Genomic DNA, 19481 nt, shown 5'->3' with positions numbered 1-19481 from the left:
TGGGATCTCCATCCTTGGAGAATTCAAACCCTGGCTGGAGGGGACTCTGAGCAACTTGATCTAGCTTTGATGTCCTCCGGTGCAGGGTCCCAGGCTGTTTGCCCAGTTCTGCATGGAGGTGGACTGGGGGTTAAGAGGAGCTGCTGCAGGCGTGTGTCTCATGCTCCTAGCTCTGGATGGAGCAGAGGAAATCAAAGCAGAGGATGGCAAGGGTGGAAGAGTGGTCTTGTGCTGTCCCAGATAGGCTGGAATTAGTGGTGGTCTTTTCTCTGAAGTGGTAAGATAACAAAGGGATGCTTTGACCCATTCCCCCTGTTTCCTGCAGGGTTCCCCTGAGTTCCTCGGCCAGGCCTTTGCTGTCCCACAGGTGAAGCTGGTCGATGAGCCGTACACCAAACCTGCCCTTCAGTTCTTCGATTTCTACAAAGGCAGCAAAGCAGTGGGAGAGCTCATTGCCACTTTTGAGCTGATGGAGCTGGACTACAGTGGCTATTTGGAGGTAACAGGCTTGTAGGAAGCTGCACATGGTTGCCAGCTCTCTGGGGAGAGCTGTGTGGGTGAGGAGCTGGTTGCATTGGGCCCACCAGAGGATTCCCTGTTGAAAGCCACATCTGGCTTTCAACTGAAGGGAGGCTGCAGGGACAGAGACTGTGAGCACAGATCAAGGGGGAGGGAGAGGGAGAGGGATAGGGGGCATGGCATGGAGTAAAAATGGCTTTCATCGCTTGGTGTGCCCTGGTTCCACCTGTTCAGCCATCAGTGCCTGAGGACGTGGAGCCCAAGGAGCCTGACTACCTGGGAGATCCCCATGCTGGACGGTTCATCATCCCTGAGGGCATCCGCCCAGTGCTGAAGGAGTTTCGCATAGAGGTGCGCTGCCTTCTACTGTGCTGGCTCCCCACCGGGCTGCCCCAAGCGGACAGCACAGCTGGTCTGTGCAGAGGACAGGGCTTGAGGAGGGAGTCGGGTTTGGAGCGCAAGTCTGCCTTTGAGGCCTGAGCAGATGCCAGAAATGGAGGTGTTTGACATGAGGGAGAAACCATCTCAGCAGTTTAACAGACAGAGCTGTTGGGTGGCCGGGTTGGGAGAGTGGCCTCATGCCTCTCTTGGGGTCTTGTGTCCTGTGGGGTGAGGGGGGTGGCAGCACCAGGCAGGATTGCAGGCTGCATGGCTTTGCCATGCCTGGCATGTCTCGAGCAGCCTGGCGGCTTCGTGTTGTGCTTCAGATCCTGTTCTGGGGCCTGCGGGACCTGAAGCGGGTGAACTTGTTCGAGGTGGATCAGCCCCAGGTGATCATTGAATGTGCTGGCAAGAAGGTGGAGTCAGAGGTGATCATGGCCTACAAAGAGAACCCCAACTTCACTGAGCTGGTCAAATACATGGACGTGGTGAGTGGGAAGGGGGGTCCTGTCATGCCAGGGTGCACCGTGGCTGTCCTGCACCTGTGCACTGCCTGTCTGAATGCAGCAAGGTAACAGGAGGGGAGTTGCCCCCGGGGTTTTGCTCTCCTGTGGCCACATGGTTCAGCTGTAGATCAAAACCTTTGTGAAATTGCTCACCAAGAGCAGTCTCAGCCATTGCCTGTCACTGCAAGGCTTTGTTTTTTGGGCAGAGCTGCAAGGTGCTGTCAGACCTCCCCGCGTGTGGTGGGGCTACCACGGGTATCGCCCTTACTCCTGCGAACCCCATGCGTGGTTCTTTTGCAGGACCTCCCAGAGCAGGTCTATCTGCACCCTCCCCTCAGCATCTTCGTGGTGGAAAAGCGGGCGTTTGGACGCACTGTACTGGTGGGTACCCACGTTGTGTCTGACGTGATGAAATTCTCTCCCAGAGAGCTGGAGGAGGACCCAGAAGACGTGCCCAAAGGTGAGCTGCTTGGTGAGGTTCCTGTGGAGGCAGCAGGCAGGTTTTGCCAGTGGCAGAGATCCCTGGCCCTTCCGCTCCCTCCTAGCCAGGCAGGAAAGTCCTCTCCCAAGGCCCATAAGATGCCCAGCAAAAGCACAGCGTGGGGCAGGTTAGGGTTGGAGGCAGGTTGTGATCCTGGTCGGTAGCACTCAGCTCCAGACTGGTGTTCGGGAAACAGCAGCAGCCAAGCGATGGAGTGCTGTGTAAGGGCTGGCATCCCTCTTTGGGGATGGCAAAGGGCAATTTACAGACTGTTTTCTCCAAGGTTAGCTCAACATTTGCCTTCCCACCACAGCAGCGGGGCTGTTAATCTGTGGATGTGGCATCTCCTTGGGGTCTCTTTCCCAGGCACTGTTGCCTTACATTTGTAGAAACTAGAGGAGGGAGAGTGGCTCGTGAAGACGTCTTAGTCCAGCAGGACATTTAGCTGGGGCTAGATACTAGACAGTAACTTATCCCTGTAGAAAGTCTGTGTCTAGAATCAGAGATATTTAGCCTGGGAAGGACTATTGTATTCACCTATTTCAACCCTCTGAATAGCTGGGCTGGAGAGCTGTCCCCAGTGAGACCTCCATCAAGTTTTAGGGAGCTGGTCCACTAGGACCAAGGATTGAAAGGTTTATGCTTCTCTCACATAGTTGGGTCAAGGTTTGTTCATTGGATAATGGATTCACTAACTAGCTCTGTGATAGCAACAGCCAGAGCTCCTGATCTGGAAATGTGTAAATAAATATGGCATGAAGGGGAAGAAGCAAAGGATTGATTGATCTGTGGTCATTTCTGAGTAGGGAAGGTGTATCTCATAAATCTGAATTCCTGGGAGTCAGTAACAAGCATGTTGATGACGGCGGCCAGTCTCAGCACTGTACTTGGATTTCCAATAATATTTTTGCAGGGTCTGCTATCAAAAGCTTTAAAAGCAATCACACTATAGTGGGGTAACAGGGAGGGTTTTCCTGTGGAATAACAACTGGCCAAAAAGTAGGAAGCAGTGGGCAGAAATAAATGCATGGAAACATGAAGCTCTTTCTCTTCATCTCAGCTCAGAAAGTCTCATCCCAGCGTCTTCCCTCTCAGACTGTGGTAAACATTGGCCCTGCAGCTGGTGACCCAGGTCTCAGCACTCACCCCCTGAGTCTTGTGAAGGTCAGTCATGTGTTGTGCCCAGCAAATTTTGAAGTTTGGAAAGCCAAACTGAAGGTTACAAACAAAAAAGAAAGTTCAGAAGTTCAGAGTTAGGTTTCAACCACGTGTTTTTGCTCTGGACCCAAACAGTCATCTCCCCTGCCTGTGCATCGGCACTGCTGCGTGTCTGGGCTCTGGCACAGGGAGGAGAGCTGTGTTTCCTTGTGCCTTGAAAACTGCTGCTTTTGTAACAAAGCACAAACCTAGGGCTACAGGTAGCTTTGCACCTCCTGTGCTCTGCCTGAAAGCTGAGCCTCTGCCAGAGGCTCCCAGGGCACTAGAGTAGAGTGCATGGGTGTCCTGGGTGGTCCATTTCCTCCCTCTGAACTCTTCTCTGTTCTTTTAAGGCTCCTTTGAAGAAAATTCCTATCAATAAGCTTGTAAAGAAAGAGGATGAATATGAAGAGGAAAAACCGGAGCTGGAAGAACTGGATTGGTGGTCCAAGTACTATGAGTCCCTGAAGGAGCTGTATAACCAGGTAATCTTTTGTGACAGCTGCCAGCAGAGGGGAAAAGTGGCTGCACTGGCTTGAGGAAGATGTTTTCAACAGCACTAAGTGTCATAGGAGCCCTCCTGGCATGGATCTGCAGGAAGATGTGGGCTTTTGTGTGTCAAGCAGACTTAAGGTAGCCAGGTATCCAGCAACCAGGTGGACTGATTTCAGCAGGCAATGGGTGTTGAAACATCCCTGAAGCTAGGTGCCCAAGTGGTTTTGAGAACAGAGCTGGGCTTTTGTTGAGGCACTCCTGAAAATGTGACATTGCTGATTTTAGCTGCAATGCAAGGGCTTTCATGCTGCTTACTCTCTGTCCTGGCTGTCTTCCCAGGATGTGCTATGGGAGCAGGTCTGCCCCAAATTTCCTTCCTTGCCCTGTGTCCCTTAAATCCCAATCAAAAAAGCCAGCAGGAAGATTTGGGGAGAAGAAAAGGTCATTAAGGCACTCATTGGATACCCTCCTGCAATGATGTTAATGCTAAATGATCTCAGGCTAGGTATTACTGACTCTGCTGGCAGGAAAGCTTTGACAGTGTCCTATGCTTGGATGGAGAAGCCTTTGCTGTCAGGGATGTGGGGTGACTGTTTGTGTGTGTTTCAGACACGCAGTGATGAGGAAGATGCTGAGAATGATGACCTGAATGATACAGGTGAGTCCTCTAGCAATACCCAGCTCTTCTGTGGGGAGAGCCAGGACTTACACCATCCCAGAGGGTGCTGGGCTTGTGGGAATGGGATCTGAGGAGGCAATGGCTTTGCAACATTCAGCAAAAACAACACAAAAGGGAGCAGAGAGACTGGAAATATTGGCAAGGCCTAACAAAGGCTATTTCAAGTTGAAAGCACCAAACTTTCTTCAGAAAAGTTTGGAAAATTGTGTTGAAGGAAGAGCCTTCCTGAGTGAGTAAAAAACTGCAGAAAAATCAGCTGCAAGGATCATGGGATTGTCAGGGTGAGAGCAGGAAGCAAAGGTGGGATGGGGAGAGAGGATGGTGGAGAGGCAAAACTGTCCAGGAGCTGGGCGTCACTCTGTGCACGTGGGATACTCACCCTGGGGTACAGGATTCACTATGAGGTAACAGAAAGACAGTAATAATAAACAGGTGATCTGAGAATAGTGTTACAGCTGTAGGCTCAGGTTTGCGGAGGTGTAAGCAGTGACTTGCCTAGCAATGACGTGGGGACGTGAGACAGTAAGTATAGAAATGATCTAAATCCTATTTAAGGAGAGGGCTGGAGGGTACCTGCATGGCATTAGTGCTCAAGGGATCTGGGATCTTTGGGAAATGGGGCAAGGACGCACCCATTTCCCAAAGATCCTTGGGTTTCCCAACTCTGTCCTTGGGTTGTTGGTGCCCCAGAGAAAGGTCTAGCTATGCTCTCTCCATGCATAGCTGCCTGTGCCCAAAGTGGTAGTGATGCTTCAGTTAGACATCCACGGAAAATAGCAGTCCATCAAATAAGCATCCATCCAAAGAAGAGGGTTAACTCTCATTTGTGCCTTCCCTGACAGCACCTGTGGGCTAGTCCAGCCACCTTCCTCCATTTGGTCTCTGCCCACTTCCTTCCTAAACAGTAGCCCTGCAGGCAGGCAAGCCTGTGCCAATTTTTGCCAGCCTACCCATCCAGCCGTGCCTTGCTGGGAAACCTGAGATGCCGTAAGGACACCTGTTACAGACGGCAATAGCTCCAGTTACCCTGACACAGGTCAAAGCCCTGGGTGAAAGTGAAAGCTGTTGCTGGGGTCATTTCATGGACAGACATGTGAAGTGATGGGAGAGATCAGAGCATTTCCTAATCTCCTATTGCTATTTCTAGATGGAGGGAATTTAAATGCATCCTCCATTGACATGGAAGCAGAAGATGAGGCAGTAATTGAAGCTGAACCTGCTCGACCCAAGAGGAAGCTCATCGCCACCCTTCAGGTGATTATTGGGGTGACAGATCTGGCCTCTTTCAACCCCAGCCCTTTGTCCGTGTCCTCCTCACCTCCCTGCAGTGGAGGTTAGACTGGGAGGAGAACCTGCAGTGTCCACTGGGCCCCCATCGTTGCTGGGCTTTGAAACAGCTAGTGAGGTCTTGGAGCCAAGCTGGGATGTGTGCGCACATCTGAGGATGGACCTGGGGGGACAAGGGAAAACCATAACACCCCGCACTGACTAATACAGGGGTAAGGTAGGACCAGGTGAAATGGTTGAAGTAGGGAAATGATGGTCTTTCTGACTCTCCTCCCCTTTAAGATGGCAGTAAAAGGCCCCAAAAGCCTTTCTACTTATTTCAGATCTACAACTCTGAGCTGGAAAATGAGTTTGATAATTTTGAAGACTGGCTGTGTATTTTCCCCCTTCATCGTGGCAAAGCAAATGAGGATGAAGATGGAAAGGAGGATGAACATTTTGTGGGGAAGTACAAGGTACTGTATCATTTGAATGACATTTGTGCTGCATGTGGAAGAAAATCCTTAGGGCAACCTGTATTTCGGAGCATGCCAACACCAGCAAAGCCTTGGAGAGTGCACGTATGTGCAAGGTGATGTGAGGCCATGGAGTGGCATGGCCAGGGTACTGTTGGTGCATGTTGAAGCAATTGTGTACTGTGGTCCTTTGTGAGTTGATGAATGCACCTGATTTAGATTTTTTAGCTCTTGTAAGGAGAAAGCATGAAGCATAAAGACTCTTATTCTGGTTGGGGCCTCTGGGTATGTTCAGTATGCAAATAAGAATTAGTGAGCTTCACTGGTTTTAAAATTAGTAAAGCCTGTTTAAAAGAGGCATCATCCTCCCACCCAGGAGCTCTTGAAGACTCTGAAATATCAACTACAGAAGTTGATTTAAGAAGGTCCCTAGAAAACCTTTGGTGTCCCCTGCCTTTGGCAGTCCAAAGTGCCTGGAGATGTTCAAATCTTCTGGCATTGGCAGTGGTCTGACAGCCGGCAGCCTAACTTGCAAGCAGGGACTGCCTGGGCCATGTGGACATGACAGTGCCTTTGGAAAGGACTGTCCCCATGGGCACAGGGTGTCTGCGGTCTGCATGGGGCAATGGCTCTGATTTTCCAGTTGGCAGGTGAAGCTGGTCTTGGTGGCTCCAATCCCATCTGAGATACTATCTTTTGTATCTAGTTGTAACTTGCAATGTCTTTTCTGCAGGGCTCCTTCTATGTCTACCCCACTGAGGAAGCTGGCACAGAGCCCAGGGTCTCCGAGGGCATTCCAAGGAACAGACCCATCAAGGTTCTTGTAAGAGTTTACATCGTTAAGGTAAGTCTCTGGTGGCGGTGGCAGTAATGCTTGGAGGTCTGTTGCTCCCTATGGATCTCCTGCCATTCTCTGCTCAGTAAATATGAGCAGGGGCACTTGTGAAAAACTTGATGCTGGCTTGAAGGCTTTGCCAGCCCAGTGGAAGTCAGCTACATCTTGTCCATGTGGAGCCTTCCATGCTTTGTAGCTTCAGGAGGTGCTAAAAATCCAGATTGGCATTTCTTTGCTCCTCTCGTTTGCCTTGAGACAGTGAGCAAGTACGCGGGCTGGCAGCTGGAGACATCGGTGGTTTGTTGAGTGGGGATTTGAGTGGGAACAAGTGCCTGTTTCACTGCTGGGCCAGCTGCTGGAGGGACCTGACCAGTGGGCTTGGGTGGTCTCAGGCCTGTGCAGTGTTCGTTGTGCAGGTTGCTCTCTGCAGCTGATGTATGGCAGTACCTCTTGTGTATTCCAGGCTACGAACCTGTCTCCAGCAGACCCCAATGGCAAGGCAGACCCCTACGTGGTGGTGACTGTGGGGCAGGAGCAGAAGGACACAAAGGAGCGATACATCCCAAAGCAGCTCAATCCTGTGTTTGGAGAGTATGCAGGAAGTTTTCATCTAGCAGGTTTAATAGGAATAGTGCAAATCTGGGGCTCAGGCTGTGGTCCAGCATGTGTGGTCTTCTGTTCCTTTCTGCTGGAGAATCTTATGCTGTAACACAAAGGTCCCAGGCATGTCTCTTGCCTCCAGCTGAGACAGGAGCCATAAGTGTTTTGGGTCAGGAGGCAAACATTCCCAAGGGCTTGATTTAACAGACAAAATAGCAAGCCAAGCAGCAACAGAGCATTGGAGAGCTTTTTCCCTAGCTCCAAGACCTCTATCCAAGGGCATACATTCCTGGAAAAGTAACTCCTTTGTTTGAACACGCACGCTGAAAACTGCATGCACTGAAAACTGCACGCACTGAACTTATGGAGAACCAAACTGTCTCAGAGGTCTTTGAGTTGTCAAATACAGTTCTTAAATGTGTAGGATGATTAAAGCAGAGCATGTGTTTCATTTCCATCCTCTTGCTAATTGCACTCTCCCTGTCTGCTTCTGTCCAGAGTTGTGGAGCTGACAGTCTCCTTTCCCATGGAATCAGAACTCACTGTGGCAATATTCGACCATGATTTGGTTGGGTCTGATGATCTGATTGGGGAGACCAAGATTGACTTGGAGAATAGATTCTACAGCAAGCACAGGGCCAACTGTGGAGTGGCGTCTCAGTATGACATGTAGGTACTGGTGTGACACATTAGGGCCATGAGATGCATTCTTCTCGCCTACTGTATGGGTGGGTAACAGAGCACTTCCAGTTTTGCAGGATGGAGCTTGCATCCACAGTATCCTTTGAGCAGGTGCCCCACAGATTCACTACAAGTTACATGGATAACTCCATCTCCTTTAGACTCCTACCAGCTTCCTGTGATAGCTCTAATTCCTACTATGGGCTAATATATTTTGCATATAATAGCAAAAAATTCTTTAATGCTTTCATATTGGTGTTCTGTGAGAAAAGTGTTCACTTGACATTGATGTGATTTTGACCTCTTTCAGAAAGTAGGGCAGTTTCTCTGGCGGTAGCTAATTCTGTAAGCAAGACTCATGACATCTGTTTTCCTTTGGCCTCATTCAGTATGGATTCTCTGGTGTCTTTGGCCAGTTTTCTGTAAACTTCTCTTCTCCTACCCTGCTATTGGAGAATTACCTGTGGACATGGAGTTGAGTCCCCAGCACTGCTAAAACCTCTCTCCCATTTACAAGCTGCACCTGGAATTGCTCCTGTTGCTGCTCTGAAGCTAATGGTTCTGTGGGGTCCAAGCCTGGCTTGTTCTTGGGGAGGAGAGCTTGTTAAGCTTTTCATTCATTAAGCTTTCGTGTGCCTGTGGTTTTCCCAGTGAAAATCTGAGCAGGGATCTGGTGGCATAGCCTGTGCTTTAGGGAAGGTAGGGTGTTTCATGGCCTAAGAAAAAAACCTGTTGTGTCTAAGCTGAAGATGTTCTCGATGTTTTCCCTTCCATGCAGAAATGGCTACAACATGTGGCGAGACGCTTTCAAGCCCACACAGATCTTGGATAGTTTATGCAAGAAAAACTCGCTCCCTGCAGCAGAGTACAGACGGGAGGAGGTCAAAATGGACAATAAGATATTCAAGGTCCCTCCAGAGGCTTTTCCTGAAGGTACAGAGGGCTTGGAGAACAATGACTGCTCCCTTAAACAGCTGCCTGTGCTCAGCAGTGCACATGCTGGTGAGAGGTCTGGGAACCCACCAGCCACTCTTCCCTGAAGTGTCCAGGCTGGCTGCCCCTACTCTGTGCCCTGCATGGCCCAGCTTTCTGGGTCACCACGGGGAGCATCCTCAGTGCTCAGTGCCCTGGTTTCAGTGGATGACAATGTTGCACTGGGGGAAGATGTGATCCAGGCCATTAGGTCCCAAAGTGGCTTCCCAGGCAGTGGGTGGAGCAAAGTAAACCCGCTTGCACGGTGGTGATGTGCATGGGGGTTTGATGACTTGTGCAGCCAGAGAAGGCGTAGCTTATTCTGGTGGCTAACACTGGCACAAATCTGTACCTCCGTCTGCTTGTGACTACCATCAGCAAGATACCGGCGTCCTTTTTTTTTGGTTTTTTTTTGGGGGAGGGCTTTTTCAGTCTCCTTTCCTGTTCTTAGCTGGCTTTGTCCTTCAGGATGCTCTCTGCTTCTGGTGGCTTTGGGTGCCTTGGGTGACTCCCCACTGCTCCTCACTACTGTTGATTTCCTCCTTGTGGGCAGCTTCTGCTTCTCCTTTGCTGTTTTTCTTTCCTCCTCACTGGTGTTACAAACCCTGAGCCAGGGCCACAGATGTCCAAAAACACAGCAACCTTTCATGTCCTTCGCCAGCAGTGATGGAGAACTTCCCTGAGCACAAGCCTGTCCTTGCTGTGCACGTTCCCTCCAGTAGCCAAAACCTGTGCAATCGAATCCAGCCTGGTGGGAAGGATGGAGCAGATGTGGCCCACTTGTGGATGGCTGGGTCCTGCAAGGCAATGCTACGTAGCCTGTAGGAAGGATGATCCCTGTGCCCGACCTGCCCAGAGAGGGGGGACCTACATGTACGGCCAGATTTACCTTCTGTTTGTTTCAGTGCTGCTGTTCCTCAGCTTTCCGCTGGCCTCTATAGCTTATGTCATGAAGGGGAAAGAAATCCTACTCAGGAGAGGGCAAGGAGTCTCCAAAAGCCCTTTTCCCCTTTTCTCAGGTCACTGAGTAGCTGGGAAGGGAGAAATGAGATGCTCTCCTGGTGTTCCCCTGAGAGCTGGCTCTGGTTCACATGTGGCTGCAGTTGGTGCCCCGTGAACCTCTGCTGTGCTCGGGGACTGCTTGGGATGGTTTTGTCTCAGACTGATCCCAAAGGGAAAATGCTTTCCATAAACCCGGGGTGGGTCATTGTGTCCTCACCTGTTGGTTCCTGCTTTCCTTCCCACCAGCAGGATTTGGTCTTGAACTGCCATTTGGCTTCACTGTGCCAAATGAGTCAATTAATCACGCAGACTGTTAATTAGCGGAGAGCACAGCTGCATGTCACTGCCAAGTGGCAAGTGGTGCTTTGCTGGAGCACTTCTAGGGCAAAACCTTTCATCCATGGATCTGTTGGCACTACCACAGAGACATGGGGACTTAAAGTGCCCCAGAGGGTCACATCCTCCTCGGTGTCCCCTGGATCCTTTTCCCAGGGCCATAGTAAATTCTTTTTTGCCCTTTTCCTCTTACTTCTCTTAGCTTGTTTGTCTTCCTGCCTACAGTTTTCCTCATCACTACAACATATTGGACTCATTCCCTTCATCCTCACCCTCCTGCTTCTCCCCATTTTATTTTTCTGGGGACGTGCTTGTTTGCCCAGGCCATCATCTTCCCTTACTTGTGCCTGTGACTAACATCCTGACGTGGCTCTTGCTGACCAGATGCCTTCATCTTCTACCTGGCTGTGTCCTGCTGCAGAGGCCTCTGTGAGGAACAAGAGAAGAGTGGCAGATGAGAACTGGTCAGTGGATGATGAACATAAGGCTTTGTACGTCCTGCAGCACTGGGAAGAAATGCCAGGATATGGGTACAAGCTGGTACCAGAGCATGTGGAGATCCGGTCCCTGTACAACCCCGAGAACCCTGGGCTTGTGCAGGTGAGATGTGTTTCCTTGCCCAGCCTAGACATTGCTCTGGGGAAGGACCTTCAGGGCAGCTGGTTCCCAGTCCCCTGGCTGGTCCCCTGTTGTCCCTTTGTCTCCTCATCATGGCATGAATCACATGTGTTGCCCCTTCCTGGGTTGGTGACTGGAGCTATGTCTGTGGATGGCTAGCCCTTCTGTGAAGTGAGGACTGTTGGCCTTGGGTATCCTTTGCTCAGATCCACCCTCTGACCTCTCATGGTGCTTCTGAACACCCTTTCCTCAAGGGACCTCTGTCCATTGATGTTGTGGTCACAATGCTGGTGGCCCAGAGTCCTTCCTGTCTCCTCAGGCCATGTAGCACTGCTCTGATGAGGATGCTGTGTGGGTGGAAAGGGACATGCTCTGCCTTTTGAGCCCTGCCACCATGCACCACAGTGGGTGGTAGTGTCCTTGCCTATCCCTGCCTCTTCTTCTGCTTTGTCCCCTATCACTGCTGCTTTGCTCCCCTGCAAAAGCCCCGTTCTGCCCCCTTGGCTTCTCCCTGGGGGCACGATGTGACTGCTGGCTGGAGGACAAACGTTCCTCCTCAGTTTTATGCAGTGCAGTGATCTGAGCTCAACCATTTCAACGTCCTGTGCTGAACATGTCCTGTTCCCTCGGGTACTGGAGGTCTGTAACAAACCAGAAGTCTGCAGTCATTCTGGCTTTGGTCGGCATTGGAAACGCATGTGGGGAGGGGAGGGTCAGACCGATCACTTTTTAGTTTTCTTGGTTATGCTGAAGCGTTGCATCATTGTATGCTTCTTGTTAAGACAGAGGGACACATTTGCCTCTGTTTGAAATGAACTCAGTTCAGCTGAAATGGTTTTTCTTGGGAGCAGGGTGGGGAGGGAAATAAGCAATTTTTGGTAGTTTTAATTTTTTCCCTATCTAAAATTCAGTCACATGTCACTATGAAGTGCTGGGGATGGAGAGAGCCAAGCAGTGGCTTTCTGGTGATAGCTCTCCTTGCAGGACCAAGCCCTTGCTCCTTGAAGAGCTGGAGGGTGATCTGTCTTTTGAAGTTCCTCTGCTGTCTTCTCTTGTCAGGGCTCCTTGCACATGTGGATTGACATGTTTCCAAATGACGTCCCTGCACCGCCGCCGGTCAATATCAAGCCACGACTGCCTGTCAGGTAGCACCCACGGGAGCAGGGCTGGGGCTGGTGAGCCTGCGTGGAGGGTCACTGTCCCTTGCCATGCCTGGTGGGAATTGCCATGGAGTCCTGCACAGGCTGATGGTCTGTGCTAGCCTGGCATGCAGCCCTCCTCTCTGCTTCAGCTCTGGGCATGGGATGGTGTCTTGGGTGTATCAGCATGGGGCATAAGCGCTTCAGCTGCACAAGTGTTTGTGAAGGGCAGGGTTAATCTCTCTAAGGCTGGACATGCAGGTGATAGAAACCCAGGTCAGAGCTACTCATCTAGCTCTATTTTGGCTAGTGGAGAGACGTCCTCTGGGTGCCTGGAGAACTGAAGTCGAAGGAGGAGATCTGCTGTTTTCAATGATCTAATGGGGCTGTTGATATGGAGGGTCCATATTCTTCTCAGAGGTGCATATGAAAGGACAAGAGGTAATGGACACAAACTGCAGCAAGGTAGGGAAAACATTTTCCCAATGAGAGTGAAGCTACCCTGGGACAGGGATGGAGTGATCCAGAAGAGGTGCTGGGATATCCATCCTTGGAGATATTAAAAACTCATGCAGACAAGGCCCTGAGCAATCTGATCTACTATGAAGTTAGAGCAAGAGGTTGGAGCAGAGACTGCAGAGGTCCCTTCCTGTTGAAGCTTTTCTGTGCTTCTATGGCTAAGCGGTGCTGGGTGGGTTTCCCACGCACCAGGAATTTGCTTTGCAAAAGCTGCCTGTTTTGACTGTGGGTGTTTGTCTTGTGGGGTTTTAGCCCCCCAGGAAGGGCTTTGTGCATGGCAGTGAGGCTGCTGGCTGTGCTTGGCCAGAGGAGCCCTGGCAGGGGACCACAGTGCTAGGAGGGTTCAAGTCCTGCTGCTCTGCCAGTGTGGGCTTGACCTGCCCTCCAAGGCACCGGGGGCAAGAGCATGTGTCCTCGCTCACCCCTATGTCCTTCCCACAGCTATGAACTGCGTGTGATTATCTGGAACACGGATGACGTGATCCTTGATGATGTGAACCCAGTAACAGGAGAGCCTTCCAGTGACATCTACGTGAAAAGGTCTGATGGGAACCAAAGGGAGACCAGAGCCTGGCTGTCCTGCTCCCTGCCCTGCCCCACACCCTCACTGCCTCCTCTGAACCTCGGCTCCTCCCTGTCTCAGCATGAGGTGCCCCACTCCAGTCCCCTGCATGGACTGCTGTACCCTCAAAGGTGTTGGTCAGGTGTTGGTCTGGTTTGGCTCTTTGACTCTTCCTTTCCTGCTACCCCATGGCATTCAGCCCCTCCATCCTTCTGCTCTGCTTTTGGGGCTGGCTGACAGGGGGTAGGAGATAACTGAGTTTCTCCTGCAGCTGGATAAAGGGTCTTGATCACGACAAGCAGGAGACGGATGTTCACTTTAATTCCTTGACCGGGGAGGGCAATTTCAACTGGAGGTTCATCTTCCGTTTCAATTATCTCCCGACCGAGAAGGAGATCACCTACAAGAAGAAGGACTCTGTCTTCTCCGTGGAGGAATCAGAGTTTCGGGAACCAGCTGTTCTGGTCCTCCAGGTCTGGGATTACGACAGGATTTCAGCTAATGACTTTCTAGGTATGGTGTGACCTGCTGGAAGTGGGGTGACCTGTCCCTCACCTTGCTGGAGTATTACAGTGTTTCCCTCAGGGCCCCGCTCTCTGAGAAGGGACACCAGGAGCATCACATCAAGCACTTCAGCTCAGCAGTCACCTGGGCTGTTTTTTTCACATGTGAGCTATAGGCAGAGCCTGGAGATATGCACCTCTCCTGCACAGACACGCTGAGCTTGCATAGTTGTCCCAGGGCATTGGTGTCCTTTTTCAGGGCCTGTCATGCCACAGGACTTCCAGGTTCTGCTTCCTCACAACCTTTCTGATAAACTTGCTCATTTTCCCTGCTCTCACTTAGATCTGCAGATCCCAAAGACTTGGCCAAAGAGCAGCTTTCCCAGGAGCTTATGTTGTGGGCACAGGGATTGGCAACCTTTGTGAGACCATTTACACTTGAGTTGTGGCATCCCATCACTGCAGGCTCGGAGCTCCCTGGCTGCTCTGGTACTTCCCAGTAACCAGACCTGCTGAGCTGGGCATGCAACAGGGCCTGGCGATGAAGCTGGGCTGGTGGTGATTCTGCCCACACTATGCTAGCACAAATGCTGCTGTTTCTCTCCTGCTTCTGCTGCCATCCCCAAGTTTGTAGCACTCCGTTCAGTTGTCCCTCCCTTCTTCAAATTTTGGCCTCCCCATTAAAAAGCAGCCCCTTTGCCCTGCTGTCTCTTGGGCAGGATAAAACTCTATTTATCAAGAGATATGGTGTATTTAAAGGGCTTTACCTCCATGAGGCACTTCCAATGGTGATTGGTTCAGCCATGCTACTCAGGCACTGAAGAAAGTGTTAGACAGCAATCCCAACGATTCCTGGCATGTACAATCTCAGGAACTTCTAGGCAGGAAGGGGCTTCTGCAGTCTTTATTGCAACCTCCTGCTCCAAGCAGGGTTAGATGCAACATAGTTCAGGTTGCTCAGGGCCTTGTCTGGGTGAGTTTTGAGTACCTCCTGGTACCTGGATGGAGATCCCAGCACCCTTCTGGGTCCCTTTTCCTGGCTGCACCATTCTCATAATTTTCAAATTTTTTTACTTGCAGCAGCTTGTGTCTGTTGCCTTGCATACTTTCATCATCCACTTCTGAGAAGAGTTGAGCTTCATCTGCTCTGTAGCTTTCTTTAGGCTGTGAGAGATGCTCTAAGATCTCTCCCTTGACCTCTCTTCTCTGGGCTGAACATGCATAGGTCTCTCAGCCCATCCTGCTATGGCACATACTCTAGCCTTGATCATCTCAGCCACTGGAATCTCTCTAGTTAGTTGACACCTTTCTTGTGTTGGAGGCCCAAAACTGGACAGTGTATCCTCATGCGGTCTCCCCAGAGCTGAGCAGAGAATACCCACATCCCTTGGTTGCTGGCTATGCTTTTGTCAATACAGGCCAGTACGTGATAAGCCTGATTTGCTGCAAGGGCTCAGTGCCAAAGTGGGACAGGAACTCCTTCCAAAGAGGACAGGGGCACAAGGCCAAGCAGGTAAATGAACCGAGGCTGTTTCAGATGTAAGACAGACCTGAAACCTTTAAAGAGTTTCCCAGATTTTATAGTTTTTTTATTGACATTTGCAGGAATGAGAGGGGAGGAGGAGCTTGGACATGTGAGGAGAGCAGGGTGGAACATGGTAAAGTAGTGAAAATAACTCACTGTGCCACATGCAGACCAAACTGGCCACATCAGAGACGAGATAAGACCTGTGGCTTCTGCTTCTTAGTCTCTAACTCTTGGGCTGGTCCTTTCTTATGCTGAGCTTCAGGTTCTCCACCTGTAAATGTGCAGGACTCTGCTAGATCATTGCAGCAGCTGGGACCTACTCGTGGTGGTGCGAGTGTGGCTGAGACAGAAAGCCAAATGGTGTGTGGGGCTGACCTCAAGATTTCACCATGAGCTCTCCTCTTCACTGTGCCTGCAGGCTCCATCGAGCTGAAGCTGCATGACATGGTGCGGGCAGCCAAGAGCTCAGAGCATTGCACCATCAAGATGGCCAAGGAGAATGCAACACCTCGCTTCTCCATCTTCCGAAACAAGCGCATGAGGGGCTGGTGGCCCTTCATCAAACTCAAAGATCAAGAAGATGAGGAGAGAGAGGAGAGGGAGGACAAGCAGAAGAAGAAGAAAAAGAAGTGGAGCAGCTCAGTCAAACCAGAGGATGTGGAGTTCACAGACCCCAGTGGGAACAAATATCTCCTGACGGTAAGGCAGGGTGCTGGCACAGGTGAGCAGAGAGGCAGTGTTTTGCTTCTGCCTTGACATGGCAACCTGTCCTGCATGCACGTAACCTACAGAGGCAGCAATGACCCAGCTTCCCAGGACTTTGTGCAGGGTCCTGGAGACTTGTCCCATCTGCTGCAAATCCAGCAGTGCCAGCTGCGGTGGCATGCAGGGAGTGTCCAACTTCATGTCTTCCTCTGAGCTTCCCATAGAGCAGTGCTCAGTGAGGGGACCAAAGCAAGAGGCACATGGCTCCCCATCAGCCAGACAGGAGAGCAGCAAAAGCTCATCCTAGGGTCTCTGCCTACCCCAGACAGGCAGGTGCCATCTGCCCCAGGGCAGACTCACTGCTGATGGCCCTGCTAGTGGACCATTGTTTGTCCCCAGGGTGAGTTTTGCTCAGTGCCAGTGTGGGAGGCTGCAGACAAATCCAGATAGCTGGGGAGTGCATTACAATACAGTGCCTTGTCTGCAAAACAGTTAGTTTCTGGCCAGGCCACAGATTCCACTGGCTGCGAAGTGAGAGACTCTGTAGCTAATGCCTGGAGAGAAAAGTTAATTGCTCTGAGCATCTGTAAGTGGAACTGGGAGAAAAATACCCAGTCCTGGCAGGGTGTGTGGTCAGCAGGCTGCTCGGCGAAGCAACACGTGCAGCTGTGGCTCAGACATGTTCCCCCTCCAGGGTAAGGTGGAAGCAGAGTTCCAGCTGCTGACTGTGGAGGAGGCTGAGAAAAGTCCTGTCGGTTTGGGCCGAAAAGAGCCTGAACCCCTGGAAAAGCCCAAGTAAGTATCTGTGTTATCATCTTTAACATGGATGGACAGTGCTGTGTTTTCAGCAGCTGTTTGCTTGGGGGACAGGGAGCATCTGCTTTTCAGGAAGCTGAGAGCAATCAGTGAGGCCCTGGGTGGTAGGGTCTGCAGGACTGAGGCTGCCAGGGCTTCCCAGAGCTTGAGTGGGTCCAGCAGGACTTGTGGCTGCAGCATCTGGGCAGGGCTGATCTCAGTGAGGTACTCAAGGGAGCTGTGCCATAACATTGCTTCTACAAAAAGGGCAGCTCTGGTTTAATCATGTGAACGCACCTGTTAGCCACATGGGTGCAGAACAGCTCTGCGGGGGCTGTCCTGAGGCTCAGGTCCTGTTGTCTCCAGCACTTTCACAGGCACTGTAGTTATTGCAGCCCCTAGGGTGATTCTGTCTGGAAGCAGCAGGAAGAGCTGGCGACCTATGAGGGTGGCGGGGCACCAAAGCAGAGGGGCCAATGTGCTGCTCTGTGGATTGAGCCTGTGCTTATCTATTCTTCCCTTCCTGTTCCAGCCGGCCAAAAACTTCTTTCAACTGGTTTGTGAATCCCATGAAGACCTTTGTGTTCTTTATCTGGAAACGGTACAAGAAATACATCGTTGTGCTGTTCGTCGTAGCTGTTCTGACCATCTTCCTGGTTCTTTTGATCTACACCATGCCTGGATACATCAGCGAGAAGATCATCAATGGATAAATGCTCTCCAGCACAGGACTACTCAAAGACAGGGGTGATTATTGCAGGAATCAAGACTGGACCAGAAAGTTTAAGGAAATCCTGCAGGTGCAGAGTCCATCTTCAGAGTGAGAGACCTGCAGAAGTGGCCTCACTTTGGGGAGTCATGTTTCATGCTAAGTACCCATAAGGTGCTAAGAAACCAAGTAACCAACCTACTAAATAAGGCAAACTCGTTGAAGGACAGTTACAGCTTTGGGGAAAAAAATTGTTCTTTGTGTGACTGAGGTGGGAAGGTGGGAAAATGGGGTCCGCTGGGGCTGTCCCCACAGATGTGACAGCTGAAACCAGCTCTTGCCATTGAGAGCAATTTTTGGCAGAGATGGGGACATACAGAGCCATCCATGCCCTGGCTTGACAACACTTGGCACTTCTCAGACCTTTGTCTGAAGAGTTCAAAACACATTGTACGGGGGGAAGGCAGGTCTGGTGTAGGGTCCTGGTGGAGGTAGGACCTGGAAGGCCTTTGAATGGGGCTCCCCTGGGAGAAGGACAACAGAGCTGAGGTAGCCATGAGCTTCCTGCTGTGCCAAGAGCACAGGAACAGCTCTTGGAATTGGAGTCAGCTCTGGACATGGTAGCACTCCCTGGGACATGGACTTTCTGGTTGTCACTCCTTACAAGCTGCTTAACAGCTTTTCCTCCATGTGCTGGGTTGGATTCAAGCTTGCTTCAAACTTCATTTTGGCTCTTCATTTCCACAGGAATAAAAGCTCCTTGGCTGCTCTCTCTGATGCTGCTTGTGTTTTGTAGCTGCTTTCTGGAGCCGGGGGCCAGCCTGCTGCAGGCAGTCCTTGCTGATGCCCCTTCGCCCTTCCTCCCAGATAGCACAGCGCTGGGACATCAGCATGGGGTCATCAGCATGAATCTGTGTTGTGGTGTTGGGCTGATGTAAATTAAATGAGACTTGTTCTCAGCATGGTCTCTGGTGCCCCAGGGTTCCTGTCTTCTGCAGAGACAAGCCCTGACATGATCTGATCTCAAGTGGAGGTGCTTCACCCTGAGTTTTGACAGGACAGATTCCTTCTGAGGGGTCTCATACTGGTGCAGGAGATGATGCTCAAAGGGACCGTTGCATTTCCAAAGAAATTAACTGACAATGGGGTTTTATAGTGAAGATGGCTGCCTGATTGTCTTTTGAATGGGGCTAGGAATAGAGTAAGTTTTGGGGAGAAAACTAGCTGGGCAGAGCCAGGCAGGCAGGAAGGGAGCAGGTGAGGACTCTGGCTGGACCTGAAGCCAGGTGCGAGTGTGGGGCAGATATGTTGCTCCCACAGGGGGGCCGGAGTTCAGCTGCTGGGTGGGGGGCCCCAGAATGGTAAAGGGGGAGCCCTCTCTCCCCCCAGGGGACCCTTGGGCTGCTGGGGGAGCGAAACAGGCTGCAAAAGGCTCAGGTCATGTAGCACCTGTGTGGGGCTAGAGCGGGGCCCTGGGGTGTGACAGTGCTGCTCCCAGTGCTGCGTCACCCCCAGCTTTCCACAGGGCCTGTTGCAGGGGACATTGCCTTTGCAAACAGTGCCTGGTGCACCCCAGCAGTGCCCAGTGTATCCCAGCACACCTGGTGCACCTCAGCGGTGACCGGTCCATGCCAGCAAGCTCAGTGCACCGCAGCATGCCCAGTGCACATCCCCAGGCAACTCCCTGGCTCTTGCAGCCACACTCAGCTGCATTTTCCACCACAGCACCCGGCTGGAGCTCCCTGTGACTCAAAGTGTGTCTGCCTCAGGCTTCCTGAAAATATTTCAGCTGATAATTGCAGGATTTGTAGCCATGCTGCTGTGTGCCTGGGTGTGCGGCTGTGTGTCAGTGTGTGCACACTGCAGGGGATGTGTGTGTCTGTTTGGGGTGTGGGTGTGCAAGGTGAGGGGCTCCCTCCTGCCCTCGCTGCTGGCAGCAGCGTGACCCCAGCCCTCCACCCCAGCCCCCTGCCCAGT

The 19481-nt window shown here is 51.5% G+C and overlaps 1 protein-coding gene across 1 annotated transcript in view; it reads left to right on the top strand.

The window, feature by feature from the left end:
• Nucleotides 1-17728, top strand: part of LOC103921392 (fer-1-like protein 4) — a 40470-nt gene extending 22742 nt beyond the window's left edge. The window contains exons 22-41 of the mRNA XM_009329352.1: nt 326-499; nt 754-870; nt 1227-1388; nt 1707-1866; nt 2948-3051; nt 3438-3569; nt 4189-4237; nt 5406-5512; nt 5869-6000; nt 6734-6844; nt 7299-7426; nt 7934-8104; nt 8895-9049; nt 10848-11026; nt 12104-12189; nt 13144-13242; nt 13536-13777; nt 15714-15994; nt 16695-16795; nt 17328-17728. Of these exons, the coding sequence (XP_009327627.1) occupies nt 326-499; nt 754-870; nt 1227-1388; nt 1707-1866; nt 2948-3051; nt 3438-3569; nt 4189-4237; nt 5406-5512; nt 5869-6000; nt 6734-6844; nt 7299-7426; nt 7934-8104; nt 8895-9049; nt 10848-11026; nt 12104-12189; nt 13144-13242; nt 13536-13777; nt 15714-15994; nt 16695-16795; nt 17328-17508 (2871 nt within the window). The 3' untranslated portion in view covers nt 17509-17728. The remainder of the gene's footprint in view (nt 1-325; nt 500-753; nt 871-1226; nt 1389-1706; nt 1867-2947; nt 3052-3437; nt 3570-4188; nt 4238-5405; nt 5513-5868; nt 6001-6733; nt 6845-7298; nt 7427-7933; nt 8105-8894; nt 9050-10847; nt 11027-12103; nt 12190-13143; nt 13243-13535; nt 13778-15713; nt 15995-16694; nt 16796-17327) is intronic.
• The last annotated feature ends 1753 nt before the right edge of the window (nt 17729-19481 follow it).

The sequence above is a fragment of the Pygoscelis adeliae genome, unplaced genomic scaffold, assembly GCF_000699105.1.
Source record: "Pygoscelis adeliae isolate BGI_AS28 unplaced genomic scaffold, ASM69910v1 Scaffold407, whole genome shotgun sequence".
In the NCBI taxonomy this organism is placed as follows: Eukaryota; Metazoa; Chordata; class Aves; order Sphenisciformes; family Spheniscidae; genus Pygoscelis; species Pygoscelis adeliae.
The sequence above is the reverse complement of the archived record's forward strand: the minus strand, read 5'-3'. Positions and strand labels throughout refer to the sequence as shown.